The 20,942-nt window shown below is 43.6% G+C and overlaps 1 protein-coding gene across 1 annotated transcript; it reads right to left on the bottom strand.

Moving 5' to 3' along the window:
• Position 1: 1 nt before the first annotated feature.
• cap2 (cyclase associated actin cytoskeleton regulatory protein 2) lies at positions 2-19,371 on the bottom strand. Its single transcript, XM_030063572.1, has 13 exons — positions 19,066-19,371; positions 15,142-15,269; positions 14,416-14,516; positions 12,597-12,674; positions 8,172-8,315; positions 7,273-7,358; positions 6,574-6,679; positions 3,353-3,545; positions 2,797-2,975; positions 2,485-2,608; positions 2,309-2,391; positions 1,457-1,600; positions 2-1,318 (listed from the first exon to the last, which is right to left on the bottom strand). Exons 2-13 carry the CDS (start codon positions 15,257-15,259, stop codon positions 1,235-1,237), a joined length of 1,440 nt encoding a protein of 479 aa, XP_029919432.1. The 5' UTR covers positions 15,260-15,269; positions 19,066-19,371; the 3' UTR covers positions 2-1,234.
• Between the last annotated feature and the right edge of the window lie 1,571 nt (positions 19,372-20,942).

Here is a 20,942-nt window from a genome sequence, read left to right as displayed (position 1 = left end):
GGAGGTTTTGATTTTATTTGGAAAAAATGCTACACAGTTACATCACATCCTTTTTGTGTGACTTGAAAGTTGTGAAACGTGTCATTGGTGTACACTTGTTTTTGCCCCTATGCTGGTACCATAAAGCTCTACATTTTAATACAAAATATAGTGACGTACACAAGAATATACACAATAGGATATGGGTCAAGTGTGAAAGTGGACATTAGATACCTTTAATGTCAGTATTTTAAGGCATATAAACACAGTGCTTGTAACATAACTTGTTCATCTAAGAAACTTATTAATAGCCCAGTACTTCATTACTTTATTTAATGTCACATCTCCAGCAGCATGACCGACCTTCTTTTTGCAGTCATCATACAAACTGTGCAATAGCAGCATTGCTGCAGATGAAGTATTTAGCATTAAAAAAAAAAATGCTGCTTCTCAGTAAAACAGTGCTACATGACTAAAATGATAAACTGTAAGATACATTTCAATAGATAGAAAAAAAAGAACATCATACATATGTACTGTAATACCAAATAGTACTATACTTTTGACTAAAATATAAGGCTTGTGTGATTGGCCACCAAATGTATATTAATGTATAATTTCTATCTTAGTCTAATGTGCAACTGTACTAATTTCTGAAATATCCTGCAACACTGACGCAATGAAACTTGACATTGAAAGTAGAGTACAGAGGTATATTAAAGTCAAAATATATGTCCCTTACAGTAACAGTATCTGAGGCTAACGAGGACCTGTCCAGATTGTTGGTTACATAATATCAATAGTTATATATTCTTACATAAATGCCTTTATTGCTATGGCACAGAAATGCAAGACAGTGAAAATACAATTTTTGTAGTGCGCATTTTCAAATTTAAATGTGTTCAAAGCTAAAATATCCCTTCTCTTCCAAATGAATATTCCTTTATGCTATGTCTTTACAGTGCTTTTGTAGCAGAGTTACTTAGGTTTGTAGGTAGGGAAAATCAGCTTCAGACAATTACAGACAATCAACAGTTTCAAAGTTCATAACAATCAACAGTTTCAAAGTGCGAGATGAGCTACACATACGCCTACAACGAACTGACCCATAGTGAAATGTTTTGGTGTCTGTGTGAAAGATCCCTTTTAATTATTGAAACGTAATGAGAACAGCAGAACAGCGAGATATATTATGTCTGAAATGATGACCTTGATGATGATTATGGTGGTGGTGGTGGTGATGAAGATGCTGCAATCAGCCGGCGATCTCTGTGGGCTCTGTCACCAGTTTGGAGCCGTCCCACAAGGTTTTGAACTGCTCCGGGACGGGAAACTCCCTCTGTGGAACAACCCAGAACAAAATGCAACCACTGTAAACACGGAGAATCAGACAAACCTTGCATGAATACACACTCATGCTTGCACACACACACTCAGGCATAAGCATAGAGAATAAATGACTATCCGAGACACTCACGTAGTCGTCGTCTCCCTCCGGTACCAGGATGTTCATCTCGGAGCTCTTGGCACTGACAATATCACAGCTGAGGGACTCTTTGCTCAGGTAGACCTGGCAGCCCTCTGTCTTGTTGATGGAAATGGTCGGCACTTTACCCAACACCTACGGAAGGAAAGCATTCTACAAGTAGGTATGCAAAATATCAAGGCAAATTTACTGTCATGCATCCACATGCAAATTATACAGCTAATGGGAATTGTGCAAGAAAGACAACAGCAACAACAAACACAACATAACAAAACATCAGATAAAATAAGTATGGAATATAAATATAATATATAAGAATGTATTGTTACTGCACCACCAACTTGTGCCACATGTAAAGATCAGAGTAATAATGTATATTATAGTATAATAATAGTATAGTAATAGTATAATTATAGTAAAAAATAATAATATAATAGTATAACAATAGTATAATAGTAATAGTAGTGGCATAATAGTGGTAATAATGGTGGTAATAATATATGTATGTTTAAGTTTACTTGCAGTAGATAAGGTGATTATATGCTCACAGATAGGTGAGTGTATGTTATAAATAAAACATTCATCACATGTTGATACAATATGTTGATACATGATATTTTACTTCACTTATTATTTTATCTTACACAGTCTTTCAAAAGAATTTAGTACATATGAAACAGTAAAATAAACTTTAACTCGGGGAAGGCATGTGCTTTTAAAACCAAAGACGTTTGAATTTGCTAGTGAGATACTGAATATCCAGGCAGAGTTTACACAGAGCCTTTATGTGGACATTAAATGAGAAATACTGCTGTACCTGGTGAAGACGTCACGTTTGCTCACCTGTAACTGAATGGCCTTAGAGTTGATGATTTCCACAATACCAACCACGTTCTCAAACACCAGGCCCAGCTTCTTACAGTTGTCTGTGGATCACGAATAAAAACATGTTGAGGAGGGGAAATGACAAACTCCACCTTAGATTCAATTATGCCACCTCCTTACCACTGGAAACTCACCGATGATGATGGAGTTGATTTTGCCCTTGACCTGCACGGTGGAGTTGTTGCAGCCAAAGACGTAGACGACTTGTTTTAGTTCTGTCTCCTCAATCACCAGGTCGTGTTTCTGCTCAAAGTTCTCCTGCACCGATACGAAAAACAGGTTCAGTCAATGGCCTCAGCGGAAAGACGTCCCTTCTGATTGGCTGATCTCAGCATCTCAGTCAGCTCTGACCTAGAATCCTCTTATTTCTAATTATTCATCTTCAGTCTTTCTTTCCTTTACTGCCCTTTCCAGTCCTCCAGAGTGGAAGGAAAATGTTTACGTACCACCCTCCACTTCTTGCCCTCCAGCTCCAGTACTGGGGTTTTTTTCTGGGGGGCCACTACAGCTGGGCCCCCAGCCCCAGGGTTCCTGCCCCTGGCCGGTGACGAGTGGGGCATCGCTGCCTGGGAGCGCAGGTTGGGGTTCTTATGGGTCTTCTTGTCATCTGATACATGCTTCAGACCTACAGAGGAGGGATTATACATGCACATGCATGTACTTTTCAATGTAACTCTTTCAATTTTTGTAAAGAAGCCTATATTGCAATAAAGGTATATCGAATGTGTAGGTTCATATCCTGACCTGGTGTATTTTAAACAAAGCTACATTTACACAGTACTTTCCACAATCATTATTTTCCTTATGCAACCTGTCTTTGAAGTGATCGGACCAATTTCTGGTCATTATAATTTATTCTCCAAATTCAAGACGCTTTCATCACTTGGAATATGCTGCAAACCACCCTACGTGTTCACGTCTGAGGGCAACTTCTGAACATGTCAGATATTATGTCATCATTTTCATCCATTGTTACTGTTTAGTGTGGTTGTCGGGCCTCACCTTTAGTGATGTCCATGCCCTGGTTGAGCTGGGCGAAGAGGGCCGAGTGCTGGGCCGCCATGCCGGGCGCCTGCTGCTGGGCGTCATCGTCTGTGAAGACTGGAGGAGGTCCAGGGGGAGGAGGGGGAGGTGGGGGAGGAGCAGAGGGAGCGCTTGGGACAGAGTCAAAGAGAGACGGAGGAGCGATGGGGCCCTGGAGATGGGATGAGAGAAAGAGAGAGAGAGAGAGAGAGAGAGATGTTAGAAAACATGACAGCATTTAGGGTTTGTGTGACTTTCATGAAAGACGGTGGGGAGTGTAGGAGAGAAAAATAAGATGGTCTACTGATGCAGTCCACAAGGGAGGGTGCAGTACCATAGCTCTCCAGCAGGGGGAGTATTGCACAGCAAATATCTTGAAATTTTGTGCTGCAGTCGTATCTTTTCACCATGCAAAACTCTACATGAGACACAACAGATAATAAAGTCTCTGATTTTGATGCATGTGGATGGCATTTTTCATCGTTAGGGCCAAGAGTTTTGACTGAAAATAGGATCATGCCAATCATGCATAATCAAATTCTCAACAACAAAACATTTTACAGCTCTCCTTACACCTCCAGCTCTCTCTGGTCCCCACCAATGTGTCAACAATGGATAAAAACTGGTTTAACTGATGAGCTGTATAAAGTAAAATTGCACAGCTACCAACTTAATGACTGCAGTGAGGAGAAACAGATACACACCCACTGTCTACAGACCTGGCAAATGCCCGCACAGCTGCCACACACACACACACACACACACCTATCACAAAGGTTCAGAGGGTTGAACTGTCACAGTACGTGCTTTGGAGTACAGCTGAGGCTACTTGACCTTTGACATGAGGCACATGTGTCGCACATATCATTGCTGAACAACACCGGCCTGTTATGCTAAACAGCTCAGCACATACCACTGGATTAGAACTGATCGGGACGCTTGTGTGTGTGTGTGTGTGTGTGTGTGTGTGTGTGTGTGTGTGTGTGTGTGTGTGTGGCTCTGTAAAAACATCTGACTGCCTCTTTGTGCTCATATCTGCCTCTGAGTGCATGTATGTGTGTACATAAACATGTTTGAGGCAGGGTAAGAAAATGTACTTCAAAGGGATTTTTTGCTCCCTTGATTTGATTTTCCGGGGAATTTTTACTCTTTTTAGGGAACGGTTTCATTGAATTAATCCATCTGCACTGCAGAGTGGTAGGCAAATAGTTTGCAGGCCTACCTCTGAGATTTTTAAAATTTAAATCATAACGTCCCAGGATATAAACAGAGTAATGCTCCAAACCGTGTTCTACAACCTCAGCCTGCTCAGTTGTTTTCTGATCAAAAGCCACTGCCTTTTTCTTGCCCTGGCCACACTTGAAAGGCTGTCCTGTTCACACAGGTTTCCAAGAATCGCCTACGGTAGCTTGCAGAGGACAGTAGGTGCATTCACATGAATAAAATGAATAAAAGAAAAAATAGCGTTTTACAAAATTAAATCCAAAATGGGCACTACTGACTATCAAAGATATGTGTTCCCTCATTTGTACTTTCATTGACAGTTTATACAATTTCAAGGGCCTTTTGCACTGAGCCTGGTGTGAGACATGAGTGGTACTGTGTGAGTGTGTGTGTGTGTGCGTGTGTGTGTGATGTGCAAAGCCATATCCATATGTCAGGCTGAGCGTATGTGAGTAAGTGAGTCACTAAACCCCTATCTGAACAACAGCTGACGTCTTCGTTTAAAGAGGACAAGCCTTGCAGTTTAAGTTACCGGGCGCTGTGTGTGTGTGTGTGTGTGTGTGTGTGTGTGTGTGTACACAGGCCTTTTGTTGGGGTTCTTCTGTGAAGAAAACCTCCATTCAAGCCAAGCCTGAGGACCACCTGTTAATGCCACACACTCCCGTCCTTGTGCACACACACACAGCAATCCTCACACACACTTCAGCTCTGTCGTGTGACAGCAGGGGCGACAGCTGACACACACGGCTACTGCAGGCTCTCAAGTTTCTCCACACACACCAGCACACAGAGATGACACACGCTTGGACACAGTTGTTGAATGTTAGCTTCTCTTTGGCTTGCAATCTAATCCTTTGACACCAAGAGAGAGCACAACTTTCCTAAAAATTTGCGTGTTCTGGTTGTTAAATGCATTTTTACTTTCAATTTTGATCTTTTTTTTTTTTCAAGTTAAGAAGAAAAAACAACCAAGAGCTGGAAAAAAAAGAAGCCCTCACGAGATGACACTCCAAATGAGCAGGGCCAATGTAAGTTCAGCAGTGGCCATTCCCAGACTTGGTGGGAAAATCGAGGTGGAAGAGAGTGAGTATCTCTGCCAGCTCCCTCAACATCTCACACTGGCCTTTGAACACGGGACTCAAAACTCCACCGCTGGAATGGAGCGGCTCAGTCTGTGGTTGAACCTGGCTGCTCCGAGATGTGAGGGAGGCAGGGAATCGCCAAAATGCAAAGTGCTTAGAAAACCCTCCCTAGATAAATAAAGGTTTAAAAAAATCCCTCCCAGCTAAGAAGAGGAAAAACTTTGGTTTTAACCTATCATACTCTCTGAGATGTGAGCAAGAGTGCAGAGCAGTTAAAAGTCCTGAAGCAGACATCCATAAACAGAAGTGTGTGTGTGTGTGTGTGTGTGTGTGTGTGTGTAGGAGTGATAGAGGTTCAGTGAGCTCTGTGTTGCTCAATGGAGGAGCCACAGCGAGCGCTCACCAGGGAGCAGTTTCATTCATTCATTCATTCATGCTCTCTGGCCTGGTTTTTATGTAACCAGCTGCTCCATAACTAAAAATGGAAGTGTATGCAAAGTACGATTTAATTTGAGACCTGATATAAAAATATCGAGGCTTGCGAACGGAAATGAAAGGAAAACACCGCAGAGAGACGAATAATGACAGAGATATAGAGGTGATTAGATGTGAAATGATAGCATTCCTTGTTTTCATCAAGTTTATTATGGATGCTCAGAGACAAAGGAAGGGCTACGTTGGCAGTGAAGGGGACAGTGACACTGTTATCTTCTTGCATGATGTGGTGCATGTGTGTTTTTTGTATGGATGTATCTACAACATCAAACATACACATATCACATTTAAGTATTGTATATGGGTCAAAAGACCTTTTTCACAGCAGCCATTTTGACATGAAATCACAAGTTTCAGCTTTCTATGTGTGTGTGTGTGTGTGCATGCTACTGCACTCACAGTCTTACTCCAGACCAGCCCGGTGGTGTGGTGCTGCTTGATGAAGGACTGCATCTCGGTCCAAATCGACAGGTAGGAGCGCACCCACTCCACATGGCGTCTGTCGCTGAGAGGATGGTGAAGGAGGGCGGGAGGAAGGAGAGAAGGTGGGGGGAGGGGGGGTGCAATGAGATAGTAACGAGGGAGGCGTGTGAGGATGGATTAGAGCAGATGCGCGTGAACAAAATTAAAAAATGAGAGCGAGGTGGAGTGTTTTACAGTTACTGAGAGGCAGTGCTAAGTTTTACTGCTTGTGCAAAAAAAAATGTAATTATCAATGCATGTAAAATGCCTTTGTCAGAATATATTACGCATATTCAAATGAAACACTATTGTACGCTGTAGCTTGCTCACTCAACTCTACAGGGTTTGAAAGTTTTGAAGGGATATTTTTTTGGGAGTACTGTATTTTACAGTCTGCAAATTACAGTGTAACTATTTTGTAATTATGGGGTAATTACGAGGTAAGAGAACCAAATTGTGGGGAATTAAGGGGTAACTATATTGTAATGACGGCTATAAAATGAATTGGCACCATTTGTTTCTAATTTCCAAAGTCAAATCCCCATCCGCATCCTCTTTACCATGAAAAACTATAATGTCACTGGTTGTTGTGTTGTGGGGTCCTCGGTCATGTTGGAGCCTATTAGACATACTTACGTTTCCTTGTAGTCCTTCAGCACTCGGTTGGTGTAGAAGGTGGCAGCATCGTTCATCTCCTTCACATAGGGACCCGGCTTCTGGCTCTGACAGAGAGAGAGAGAGAGAGAGAGAGAGAGACAGACAGACAGAAAGAGGATAAATTTCCTCGAGAAGGAAGAAGGATCTGGCTAACTGCAGCTCTACCTGAATTTGAGAAAACGTAGACGAGCACATGGTGAGATCATTCACTTGAGCAGGACTGACTGACGAGTCCTCTGAGGGGGAAAAAAGGGCCCCACTGACGGCGTCGTCATTTTACACAGACCAGACACATTTCCAGCTCTTGTTTTTCCAAATCTCAAGTGGACGAGCTTTGATCCTAATCGGGAATAATCTTCCTCCCCAAAAAATTTAAGAGGAGAGATTTTTGGAGTGATGGAAAACAGAGATTGGAGGGAAGACAGAGGACGGGAAAATACAGATAGATCGGTTCATTTAAAGTTTGCAAATCTATCTATGTGTGACGTTTTATTCCATTTATTATAATATGAATTTTTGTTTAATTCCCCTTAATACCAACACTTGGTTTAGTATTTAAGCAGTTGGGCTGGTAGCCTTTGGATGTCTAAATGAATACTGTATGATACAGTATAAGTGTACCGATTCTCTGTTCTTGTTGAATTGTTCACAGAATGAAAACCTGGAAAGACTTCAATTTGATGTTATTTCTTCTTCAGCTTTATGATTTTGCGTGTTTACTGCACATTATTTTCATTTCAGGATGGTTTCATGGCCTATTTTGGTCTATAATAACCTTTAGCACATGAGTGTACGTCTGCAAGTGTGCATGGATTTGTATATAAACACATGCGTGCCTCCTTATGTTCATACACATCTGCTTGTGTGTTATTCCTCACCACGGCCACCCAGCCCAGAGCGGGGATGCTCTCGCTGACGGCTGACAGGTGGTTGAAGAGGCTGCTGCCGCGGTTTCTCTCTCTGAAGCTCTGGATCTCCTGGATGTGATCAGAGATCGGCTTCAGCAGGTCACGCAGCTCCGCCTGAGGGGGAGACACAGAGGCAGGGGAGGGCAGCAGGAGGGGAGGAGAGGTAGAAAATGGGAGAGAAAAGGAGGGGAACAGGTGAGAGCAGAGGAGGTGAGAGGGGAGCGAGGAAAGGGTTTTGTTTGTAGGTGAGTGGAGCATGAGTGCAATCAAACTCTGCATTGCATTTAAAGCAAACGACACAAAAGCCTTGCAAGCGAGAAATCCACACTGGACACATTCCTGGACATTTATTTAGCAAACTGCAGCAGTATTTTTTTTCGCATGACAAATCCTCTTTAGAAAAAACCTTAAGTGCCTCAGATACTTTGGATTTTAAAGACCCCAGTGACGTCTCTCCTGTCCACCCATGGCACCGCCTGCTTCGATGCCAGCCGTCAGATCCTAAACCAGGCTACAGGGCAGTAACTAATTTTATTAACTGGAGCCTTTTTTCCACTGGATCTTCCAGATCTCAGTTATGGCTGCTCTTCCATTCCCAGCTCGCTGCCTCTCCTCCCCTCCGCTCCGCTCCCGTCCTGCAAACATTCCTCTGTTCGCTGGGAGATCCCTCTGGCCTTGTAAGGCATACCGCTCTGCAGTGTTTACAGTTTACCTATCACATATGCACGCACACACACACACACACATGCACGTAGTAACACAATGTTTCCTTGGTAGACTGCCGACTACAGCTTTCTTATTCTGATGTACAGCTAACAGCTGCTGTGACCACGCTATGAATTTGGGAGTGGATTATTGTTGACGAGCTGTAACGAGACATTTGTTTCTGTACTCTGACAGATTTGAACAAAAACGGCCACAACATGACCTGCGGCTTAAAAGGCTGATTTCATTGTAGGCATTAAGATAAACCACAGTTTGTGCAAGAGTCACACATTCCTGATGCATAACTGGTCAGTGCAGAATATACTGTGAAGCTCTGTCCCACAACATGTGTTTGTGTGTGCATGTGCATGTTTGTTTGTGTGTGTCTGTGTGTATGTGGAGGATGCACGGATTAGTGTAAAAACTACTTTTTTATATTATGCATGCATGGATGCAGGTACCAGGTAATGCACAAGGTTTGTAAATGTATCTTTCTGCATGCCTGCCAGAGAGTGACAAAAATAGAAATACACTAATTCCTTTTTTCTGACAAATTTTTCCCCCAATTAGACGCACATGATCTCCATCAGTGGAGATAGACGGCCCTTTCACTGCTCCTCCGGCCGCTTTGATTCTCACTAAATCATGCTAGCAACTGTCCGTGACCAGATCTGCTCCCTGTCCACGAAACGGACACCGCGCCACAGGAAACGGGGATGTACTGTATTTTTCCGAGTGAGAATATGAGAGCAACCTGACGTAACACACGCTGATTCCCAATTTGGTTGAGTGGTAAAATGCACCATGAAGTTTTGTCTCTCTTCTCGGGCAAATTTAGAGCATCTGCACCTAAAGTTTTCACTGAGAGAAGGAAGGTGTGCTTGCCCTGTAGGCTTTACTTCTGCAAACGTTCCCGCCCCAAAGTGGAGTAAATGTTGCACCAGTAGAGGTTAATGGGACCAAAACTAGTTTATTCTATTTTCCAGTATTTATCTACTCTTTTATCTCTTTCTTCAATGTCGAATATGTGAAAATTTAGTGTAGAGAAAGGGAACTTTTTCACCTGAAGACACTGCTGATAGTTAAAGCCTTACCAAACAAGGCTACCGCAGGCCAACATGCCATTGTGCAAGCGGGGTCATGGGGTCCTCAGCAAAATGATGAACCGTTAATTGTCATCTTATTGTTGTTGTTTTAAGCTCACCAGTGTGTTCCGACATCTGAACAATGTAATACTCGACACAAACCAAAATATCTTTTCATATAAGGATCACCGGGGTTTTTATGACCTCAACTGGGGACCTGCGGATGAATCAAAGGTTTGAAAACCAGCGGTCAAGGCCTCGCTACTTTGCAGTCAACAGCAACGCGGCTCTCACTGAACGTATGAACTGGTTTCTGTGAGTCAGTCCCCAGATCAGAGTGTGGACTTCCCCTCTCTCAGTCATGCTACATTGTGTGAACGGACACAGAAATAGCCACTCTATCTCTGGGCTGAGAGAGAGAGAGGGAAGAGAGAGAGAGAGAGGATGAAAGGTGCAGGGAGGGATTCGAATATGAAAATAAACAGACAAAATTTCAGGGTGATGAAGTAAGAAACAGGAAAATGAGACAACATCCACCAAGTGAGGCTGCACAGATTTGAGAGCGGCACCCAAAATGTACCCGCACAAATTCAAATGTGCATGTACGGAGTCGGCGCTGTGGCTGATGGAGCAGCGGACAGTCGACTGAGGGAGAATCCCAGCCAAAAAACAAAAAAAAAAGGATCAAAGTGTCGACTCATGTTATCTGATTGGTAGCAAACGAGGCCAGCATGCGATCGCGTGGCGTCCCGGGCCGTGACTTCCTGTGCAAGCAGCAGATCAAAAGGTGGAGAGCAGGGAGAGTGACGATGGGACAAAACAGTCTGTCTGCAGGGGGGGATGAGCAGTGTGAGAGGACTGGCAGTGTGTGAACTCCCAGAGCACACACACACACACACACACACACACACACACACACACACACACACACACAATCACACACATGGAGTAACAGGCCAAGCTGGGGTCACATGATCAAGGCTTTCTTTCTTTTGCTCTCTCTGTCTCAGACACACACACACACACACATACACACACACTGACAAGAGGCTCAAATATAGAACATGCCCATAAAAAGTCAGGGAGCACAACAGGGCTGCGCTGGAGAGAAAGGCCAGAGGTTTGTAAGCAGTGTGTGTGTGTGTGTGTGTGTGTGTGTGTGTGTGTGTGTGTGTGTAACTGTGTGTGTATTTGTGGAGATCTCCATCGGGGCATTGGCGAGGGTCACACACACTTTTCTACAACTGTCCAATCTGTATGGAGAGCTACAGATAAAGTCATGAATGAGAGAGGGTGACGGATGTGTTTGTATTTGTGTGTGTGTGTGTGTGTGTGTGTAGAGGTTTTTTGGAAGCTGGTTTACAGATAGGGGGATTCACAGTGTGTGCATGCGTACGTGTGTTTGTTGAGGAGTGTATCAGCTGCATTGAGTAACTGATACAGAGAGGTTTTTAGTGTGTGTGTGTGTGCAGAGGAGGGCTATTTAGCATGCAAGTGTGTATGCGAATGCCTTGATAGACGCATATATGCTTGTGTTTTTGGTTCTTTTTCGGTGCCATTTTCCATTTTTTGTTTTGGATTTGCTCGTGTTGCCCGCGGTGGTGGACCTCCCACCCCACCCCCGCCCTCATCACCCCGCTCCCCACCCTCCTCTCTTGGGTCAATCCCTCTTTCTCTGTAAAACCCTCACTCCTTCCTTGTTTGCATTTCTGACAATCGCTTAATGCTCTTTTCACAGCCTCTCAGCCAATGGCCTGGGAGATAGGGGGTAATCATTTCCTGGTGGGCTCTGTGGACGCTGTAACACACACACACGCACACACACACACACACTGAAGGCCAACAGGATGATATCACATCAGCTCACTCTCACACACACAAACAGAGCTCTCTCTCCCACCTCCCCCTTTCCCTATACGTGAATACGTTGGGAATGTGTTGTATTAGCGTTTTCTTAGTCAAAGAGCAGCGTAATCCCTCTGTGAACAGCGGTCTGTGCCGTGTGGTGCCGCATGGCTGGCCACAGGACGGGCCCCGGCTAGCCGCTGCAGCGCTGGGGAGCTCAGGAGAGGGAGGCCAGAGAGAGGCACATGGGGCCAGGATCCACAGCAAGCTCAGTCTGATAGATTTCAAGCTCTCGTTTCTTTGTTAAAGTGAAACGTGGAGGGGGAACGTGGGAAAAAAAACAAGAACATGCAACAAGCTCCTTCAGAAAGAACTGCTGAGCCACCATGGGAACCCCCTCACGGATTTTGCACACAGTTCATAAGTTCAGACTGTAAAGTTTCCCGATGCAACCCTCAAACAAAGAAACATCTGAAATGAGTAATGCTCTCAGATCTCGTCGTTTCTCTGGAGCATATTTCATACATGAACAGACTCATAAAATTCATATTCTCTTGTTTAGGCTGGACTTGTGCTGCCGATTTCGCACGTTAGTCGCTCCTTAGACAGACTGAGGGCACAAACAGCAGCAGGTATGAAGGAGAGCCTATTCACACCATTTTATTTGTCTGACAAATCGAACGGGTGTTGGGGTCGAATCAGCCCAGCAGCACTCATGTTGTCACACTCCTTGATGGGTGTCAACTTTCCACTGTCGTACCTGTGCAGGTTCCTGGTGCGTGGCGGCCATTTTGAGAAAGGTTCTTTGAGTCTGCAGGGCGTTGCTCACCATCTCCGCCTGGCAACGAAAAAGGACCGAGGTCAGTTATGATTACAACATGCATATGAAGCATTTTCCTGAATGTAATAAATAGTGAGCATTAGATAAGCTGAGGATATATAATGTGAAGTTTGCATGATTTCTCAAAAGCCAAAAAATACGCCCAGTTTTGGCCTCCAGTCAGGAAATCAATCTTAGACATGAAAAGAAACTCCATGAAAAACACACACACACACACACACACACACACACACACACACACACACACACACAGTTTGGGTTAGGCCCAGCCAGCCATGTCCTCTGTGTATTTGGGAAGAGACCTCAAGTTGGGGCCAAGGGAACCACCGGGGAGTCTTTGTCCATAAAAGGAGCTCTCCAAACTTAAAGACAGTACCTCTTGCTCCCGCTCACACACTCCCCCCACCTCCTCACACAAATCAGTGATGGGAGACTGAAATAGAGGGATTTTCTGCCCTGACACTGAGAGAGAAACACACTCTCTCTCTACAGTTTGGGGTAATTTCATTCTGATTGCATCAACTCCTGTGTTTTTGGAGCGCTCCCTGTTGTTTTTGGTCTATTTCAAGAGCATAATACAGCTATTATTGCAAACTCACTTACCGCAAAATACACACAAAGTCCCACTGGGAGTACGGGTCATTAGAAAAATAGGCAAAGGTGCTCCATGTGTGGTTTTTAAAACTAGAATATCGGGTCAAAGTCCAATCGTACTCCCATCCGTGGCTTTGTAGATGGAAGAAAAAAGATTATCTTCTCCATCGCACACACACACACTGCCATTTCCTCTACATAAACTTTGACAAGCCTTCTCTACAAGACTTGTGGACCTCCCAGACACGCTCATTACCCTTCAGCTTCCCAGACCCAATCATATCTAGGCAAGGGAAATCCACATCTGTATATAACTTGACCTCCACTGAAATAAAAGTTGTCAGAAACACAGAGTGCGTCACGGATTTCTCCTTTTGACGTCCGTCATGCTCACTGTTGAGAGGAGCTGCCCTCACTATGATCTCTGCCCTCACTATGCTCTCATGCCACTGCAGAGCTGAGAGGCAGAGAGGCATCATCATCTAAAGCACAAACAGATGTGTGATTAGCTGATCTTCCCCAAAATCTAATGTAATTAGACAAATAAAAAAGTATCAGGCTCAACATTTGGACAATCAGGAGGTTTTGAGGATATGTTAAATTTGACTGAACACTAAAAAAAAAAAAAAAAAAAAAAAAAAGCAGGGTTCCCACTCTTTTACAGAAATAACTTTCCAGGAATTTTCAAGGACATCTTCAGTGACTTATATACATGCTTGCTGTTGGTCTCAGGTCACCTTAGACTGATTCAAAGTGGCCAAATAGCTCAAAATTGCATGAAACTGATGTCTCAAATAACACGTTGTCAACACATTGTTGGGCTGTGCAACATTTTGTTTTACGTGTAAAAAAAATGACAACAACACACAAATGTGTTTATCTCGCACGGCTGATCAACCATACTGATCAAAGAGTCTTTTTTGCGTATTTTTGACCTGTTTTGCCTTCCAAACTGCATGAAAGACAACAGCCGGGTATCAACAGGTGCTGCAAAGGCACACAAGGGCAATGTGAGCTGAGGAAACGTAATGTCAGCCAAACTTTATATCTTTCCATTCCTATTTCTAGATCATTTTTGAATTTTCCAGGTGTTTTCCATGATTGGAAAACGAGCCCGTGAATTTCCAGGAACATTTACACCTACGTGTTTCTCCACGTCGTCTCCTATGGCTCGGCTGTTCTTCAGGTAGTCTGACACTGGACCCCTCAGCAGCAGGTCGAAGGCCTCCACGCACTGGGACAGAGCTACCGAGACGGAGGGAGACCAAGGTGAGGAAGGAGGGCACGAGAGGGTGAAATACAATGAACACAAAGAGAATAATAAGCCGGACATGGGGCCCTGCTTGTTTGTCTGGTATTCACTCTTCTCCTGCTGCTTGTGATTCACCTCCACATTCTCCAACAACAAAAAAGAGCCCCATCAAATTCAGCCCAACAGTTCCAGTCTCAGTTTGTTCAGCCAATCCTGTTTGAAGGTGAGGTGCCATCAGCCTTGTTTCAAATTTCAGCAGTACAAAACATAATGCATAACTCATATGTGCGGTTTGTTTGGGCCCCATTTGCTTCATTTTACAAACATGTAAACATGTAAAAACATTCCTGCAGGAAGCATGAACCAACCAGAGCACATCAAATTCCTCTTTCACAGAATTGAATAGAAGAGAATAGAATAGACGCTCCGTTGTTTGTCCCAAAAAACAACCCAAGCTGCACTTTGGTATAGTTCAACAACTTCTCCATATTTCCCCAGAGCAGAGCTGTGTTGCTCAGCGCAGTCCTACAACATCGTCTTCTCTGTGAGCATTCAAGTTGCTCCGAAGCGCTGCTTTCCAAACGTCTGCCGAATGCCGTTCTCAGCAGACAGACTCACCTCCATCGATGCCATTGACACAGTCCCCATTAGCCATGCCACCAGACGCCTGCATCTTGATGGACATCTGCTCTAGGCGAGTCACGGCTTGCTCCAGCCGCTCCATTAGCGCTTCCATGGTGACGAACCTGAAAAAAAATCAAAAGCAAGAACAGTCAGTGGGCTGCATGATAGATAAGAAAACCGAGATTGGACTCAATTTCTCAGTCAACTACTAAAGACGCAGCCCTGACTGCTTAAATCACATTAAGAAAATAAATGATCTAGTCTGAGGGTTTAGTTGTGTGATGTGACACAGCAGCAACCCTGAAGCTGGCAGCAATTCAGTGATTTGCTAAAAGACACTTCAGCAGCGCAGATGCCTGAGCTCCAATCCTCCACTTGAAGGACAATCTGCATAACAACTATCCCACCCTGCTGTCCCCTGGTTTTCAGGAAACTAGTTGATGTCAACAGCAGACAGTGACAGTAACAGTATCCAGTGCAGTGGAGTTCATATGAGCAATGTCCCTGTTTGAGCTCCATGGCCCTCTGCCACAGTCACACCCTCAGCTTCCAAACACATAAATGCATCACCCAATTAGATTTAGGAGTGACAGAGAAGGGAGACAATGCTGATGGAAAGCCAGAAAGCTAAAGTCAGAGAGAGGTTTGTGCAGTTACAGACGAATGGGGGAAAAAAGTTGAGAAAACACAGGCGTCGACAATATATCTTCTCTGTCTGGATGGATGAGATATGGCCAATAAACTACCAGAATGTTTTTCTGTGTCTGCCCTGTACATACAGGTTTAATGCTGATGTTTATAGGATTTTTATGGCGTGGGGCTGGTTCAGCCTTCCACCCTGCAGTGGATATATGATCATGCCTGAGTAATATAGGAACCGACTTGGATGTGAAGACTCAAGTTTCATTACTGTATAAAAACATAAAAGCCCACTGTTTTGTAATCTAAACAAGAGCATTAACGACAGTAGAAGTGTCCTTTTAAAAGACACATTACTCATGGTGGTAAACTTTCTTCGAAGGGGGACAAACCCACGTAATCTTCTCCAAAGATAGAGTAGAAACTGTATCAGATCACCTGATCTGGACAGTGACCTCACCAGCCCCGTCCATTCCCCTGATTACATTTCTACACTGTTAGCACAAACAGCTCCTGTAAATGAGAGACGAGACTCTCGGCGAGGATGCTGACCCACATGAGCACACACAAATTATGAATGCTCATGTCAAAGAAATGCACTGGCACTCATGCACTCACAAACTGCAATGTGTCCAAATTTTCCTGAAACATGGTATGCATGGGCTTCAACGTTGCCGGTCCCACTGGTGTGTTTGTCACTGCTGTGCGGCCGAGCTTCACTTTAAACCCTAGTGGAGATTCTAAGATTTCCAAACACACCAAATATGTCCCGCTGAATCAAAGGGAAATGTATATAAAATGATCTGTCGCTGTAGGTGGACAGATCATATTTTCTTCACAAAGCCTGGCCAGCCATGTGTCTCACCATGAGGCAAAGCAGGCCTCTTTCCAGTATTTATTGGTCAACAGGTTGGAATTCAATCTAGCCACCCACTGCATGTTTATGCAAGGTCTCTGTTTGCAAACTACTGCGAGCTAACACACGCTTCCTAATCTGACACCTGCTACCTGCATATCTAACACACAAACCAGGAGAATAAGTTATAGACTCATTACAGCCGACACTTTTTACCAAACAATCTCCAAGAAACACAAACATCACCAAGGTCCTCTGCATTATGTGGCAAAGTATGTTGGATTTTGCTCCGTGACTGTAATTTCGGTAATTATGTCTAGTAATTATGTGCTATGAGCAGCAAACACGGCCTGATGGGCGTCACCTTGTCATCTCTCTAGAGAATTCTCTCAGCAGTGCCAGATGCCTGTCGCAGGCCTCAGCAGCTATTTCTGCTCTCCAGGTCAGGGCGGCGCTCCATGTGGGACGGGGCAAACCCTGAAACCTGGAGAGCTACAGGTTGAGCATGTGCGCTGTAAACTCTGCTGCAGCTGATCCTAAATTCTGGTCAGCTTGGAAAAGATTTTGGTCTGATCTTCTCAGACTATGACACCTAACTCTAGTTCTTTTCAAATTTCACACTATCTACACTATATTTAGATGTGTGCCCAATGTATTTATGTATTACAATAGTTGAACATGTAATTTTGTATATATGTAATAATTACATATTGTAGAGAATAGACAATAATTACTGCATTTTCTCCAACCCATCATACTCCACTTCATCAATGTCACTCTTAATAAAATCCTCACACTTCTCATCTCTTTGGTATTGTCGGCCAGCCAACCTTTCCATAACAATGCAAAGACATGGCCAATGACTTTTATTTGTTTATGGAATTTATGTTTCCCAATCACAACAGAAACTGAGTGAGAAACAGCACAGGTTGGGCCTGACCCACTGAGCTCAGCTGCATTAGAAATGCATTAACAACAGCACTTGGCAAATGTTTCAGTCTCATGCATGTGATCCATGTGCCCAGCGAGTTTCAGTAAGCTTCAGCATCACCTAAAATACAGATTAGCAGCCTTTTGTGTACCAAGATAAAGCCTCCTGTTTGATTTGGAACAATTTAAATACCACATAATGCTTGTTCCTGACAGGTGGGCAATGGTATCTGGCTGCCACATAAAGACTTCGATCCCCAACCAACAGCTGAGAAAGCGCACATGTTATCACAGTGGTAAGGTATTACTGACTGTATTTGATCTGTGTCTGCTGAACTTCATGGCCCGGCATCTGATCTTAGGGTCTATATTGGGCCACTGCTTGGCTTTTAGCACCATTACGGGCCTGATAGTCTGAATGACCCTCATAAGTCTCCACGGGATGGGCCTTTGATGAGAATAGTTTAATAAAACAAACCATAAAAAATACAGCAAAATAAATGCCAGGCCAGAATAGCGTTTACAGGTGATAAAACCTACATGATGTTGCCCTGGCATGATCATCACAACTGGTTGGCAAAGGTTTTGATGGGGCATGTTCAGTGCTATGTTGGGGTAGCGTATAGCAGCATAATATTTATTCATATTTACAAACTCCAGTTATGTCACCTTGGTGCTAAAAACTTGTCACCAATAATGATCTTACACAAATTTATGCTTTCTGTTGTTACCTGATGTTTGGTAATGTTTATGTTTAAATGTTTAAAATGCAGTAAAAGTTTGATTATAGTAGCTATGTCAAAAATAGGCTTGTAGGTGATACATTGAGATGATAATAATGTATATAAAAGCATACTGTAGTAGGTAAATATAGCTACTACAGCACATATAGGCTTTAATTTAAAAAAAAAAAAAAAAAAAAAAAAAAAGCCATGATTGTTACCATATGACATTATATCTTGTGTGTCCATGCTTTGAATAATCTAAGATGAGGCCAAGGCAGATGAGATCAACACAGACACACCATAATAAAACATTGTTGACATGACACTGGCATGCTGACAGGATTTTTCACGCCTCAGTTAAACGAGGGATGGATGCTGGCGTGCTCTCCTCTCCCCGCCACAACATGACCGCTGATCCAAAACATCATCAAATCCAGAAACACGATTTTTTTTAAACCGCAGAAAATTATTGTTTTGCGGCGGGCTTGGCTTGGATTTGCTCCCTGGAGAAGACAAAAAAAGGGCAGCGGCATTACACAAAGCAGGCGCACCGCACACAAAGCAGGTGAATGGGACATTGTTGGGACGCCTCGTCGGCGCTGTGTCTTCCATTCTCTCACAATCAGGAGAAGCGCACACGTTTCTGTTGTCTCCGCGGGACAGACGCAACCCCGCAGGACATTTCCTCCCGTACCCTCCCCTCTGTCCCGCTCCCGACAGCAACACAACTTGACATCCAGCAACTAAAGTCTCCAGACGACAACTTACCTCCCTTCTCTGTCCCGAATTGAATTGTTTGACGGGGTGTTTGATGTGCTTGTCAATATCCCGGTACAGATTCGTGCCTGCGTCTGTCGCCGCACGGTCCCCCTGCCTCCCTGCCCCGTCAGTCAATTGCGCACAGGACCAAACTCTTCCGGGATTTCCTAATTAAGCAACACGGGTGAACCTGAGAGCGCGCAGCTTGCAGCGAGGAGGCCACCATGACTCAGTGGTGCACTGTCTCCTCTGTGTCGGACGGACATTGCGGCTGCCTCACAGGCAACATGGCAGCCCCAGAAACCTGCTAAAAATAGGCCGTGTGATTGACGCTGCATGCTGTGGCACTGTCTGGCTGGTGCGTGGCTGAGCACCGTGGGGAACGGACCTCCACATACACTGTCAGTGCCACGGTCTCCTCATTCAGCTGTGGCACCATCATCATCATCATCATCATGTTTACCCCCTTCATCATCTTTTTCCACAGTTTGGAAAGCAGCTGATCCTGGATTTAGAAGTTCTCAGTGTGCCCCACTTTGGTGAAAAATCCTCCACAAATGAGAATTAGAATATTATGTCCCCCGATTTAAGCCTATAGCCCTCATGTTAAAGTCTCTATCATTAGCCACCTTAAAACTTTCACCACAACATTATCCCTTTGCCCCCTCCTTCATTTTATATGCACTTTCTTTTAGTTTTGTTATGCTGGGGGTCAGATGCCATAATGGCTGCTGATCTCACCCATGAGGCCCCTGTCCCTGCTGTGTCATGGTCCCCCGGCTCTGCGGGCCAGCATCAGGTTTCACTGGGAGCTGAAATAGTCCCTGCACCGTGGTTAAGATGGCACAGATATGGCAGCTAGGTCTCCTGGCATTACTTATTGATCAAAAAGTCACTGAATCATTGATCATCCTCGCCCTGACAGACTCAGTTTTGTGTCTTTTCAACTTCTATCTGTGGGTTCGACTGTAACGTGAGAGTGTTTGAGTGTTAACCTGCTCACAGTGGAGAGCATCTGGTGTGGTGTGTTCTTCACCTCCCAGCTGCGGGCAAATGAAGACACACACACACACTAAATAATCACTGTATATCATATGCATGTTTTCAAATAGGTTCAGTGTGTACAAAGATGAAAAACCTCACTCTAGATGAGGTAAAGCAGCATCAGGATCTGTATCTAGAACTAAAACGACCCAGGGGCATAATATACAAGTCAATGTGACATTCAAATGTGCCAAAACCTGGCACGGAGCCTCAGTGTTTAATTCACCAGAGTGTGAAAAGAAACATCACCAAGCGCTTTAAATATAGAACATTTTATTCCAATTTTGAGTAAATATTGAATTTCTGAAATAAAGTTTTTAATACCAACAGGACCTTTGCATTTAAATAGTAACATTTTACATGCCTTCATCCAGTGACACTGAAAAGCTTCCTTAAAAAGTTTTTTTGTCATTTATTTTTTCATATTTTCCCTTGTAAGAAATAGTTCAAGTATAAAAATTCCCAACAGTGTAAAATAGCCCATCTGATGAATATTAAAAGCAAAAGAAGCACAGCTACTGAAACCTTGACGACAACCATACATTCTAATGGAGAAAGCAGCGTTTTTGCTCGTTTTTGTCTGTATTATTTTTTTGCATTTTCTCATCATTTTTTCAACAGCTCTAAACATAGAAGAGGCAGAGAACAATCTGCATGCAAACAGGCCTGCATTTAAATAAGGGTTTTCCATACAAAAGGCATTAAGCTAACCAATATTTAATGTCATGTTCTAAAGATTCAAAAGGCAAAAATATATATATATATAATTGTACAGTGCACATGACAGAATTGTATCTTAAATAACTCTTACATCAACATTTTTGGTTGAGTATGTTAATAAT

This window comes from Myripristis murdjan, chromosome 11 (assembly GCF_902150065.1).
Source record: "Myripristis murdjan chromosome 11, fMyrMur1.1, whole genome shotgun sequence".
Taxonomy (NCBI): Eukaryota; Metazoa; Chordata; class Actinopteri; order Holocentriformes; family Holocentridae; genus Myripristis; species Myripristis murdjan.
This window is presented reverse-complemented; position numbering and strand designations above follow the sequence as displayed.

What these genes read in the sequence shown, in the direction of transcription:
- cap2 (XM_030063572.1), bottom strand. Translation starts at nt 15,259, where the DNA reads ATGGAAGCGCTAATGGAGCGGCTGGAGCAAGCCGTGACTCGCCTAGAG. An exon ending in GAGACGACGTGGAGAAACAC is followed by an intron (nt 12,675 to 14,415) that starts GTAGGTGTAAAT and finishes TTTCGTTGCCAG; the next exon opens with GCGGAGATGGTGAGCAACGC. An exon ending in CGGAGGGAGACGACGACTAC is followed by an intron (nt 1,319 to 1,456) that starts GTGAGTGTCTCG and finishes GTTGTTCCACAG; the next exon opens with AGGGAGTTTCCCGTCCCGGA.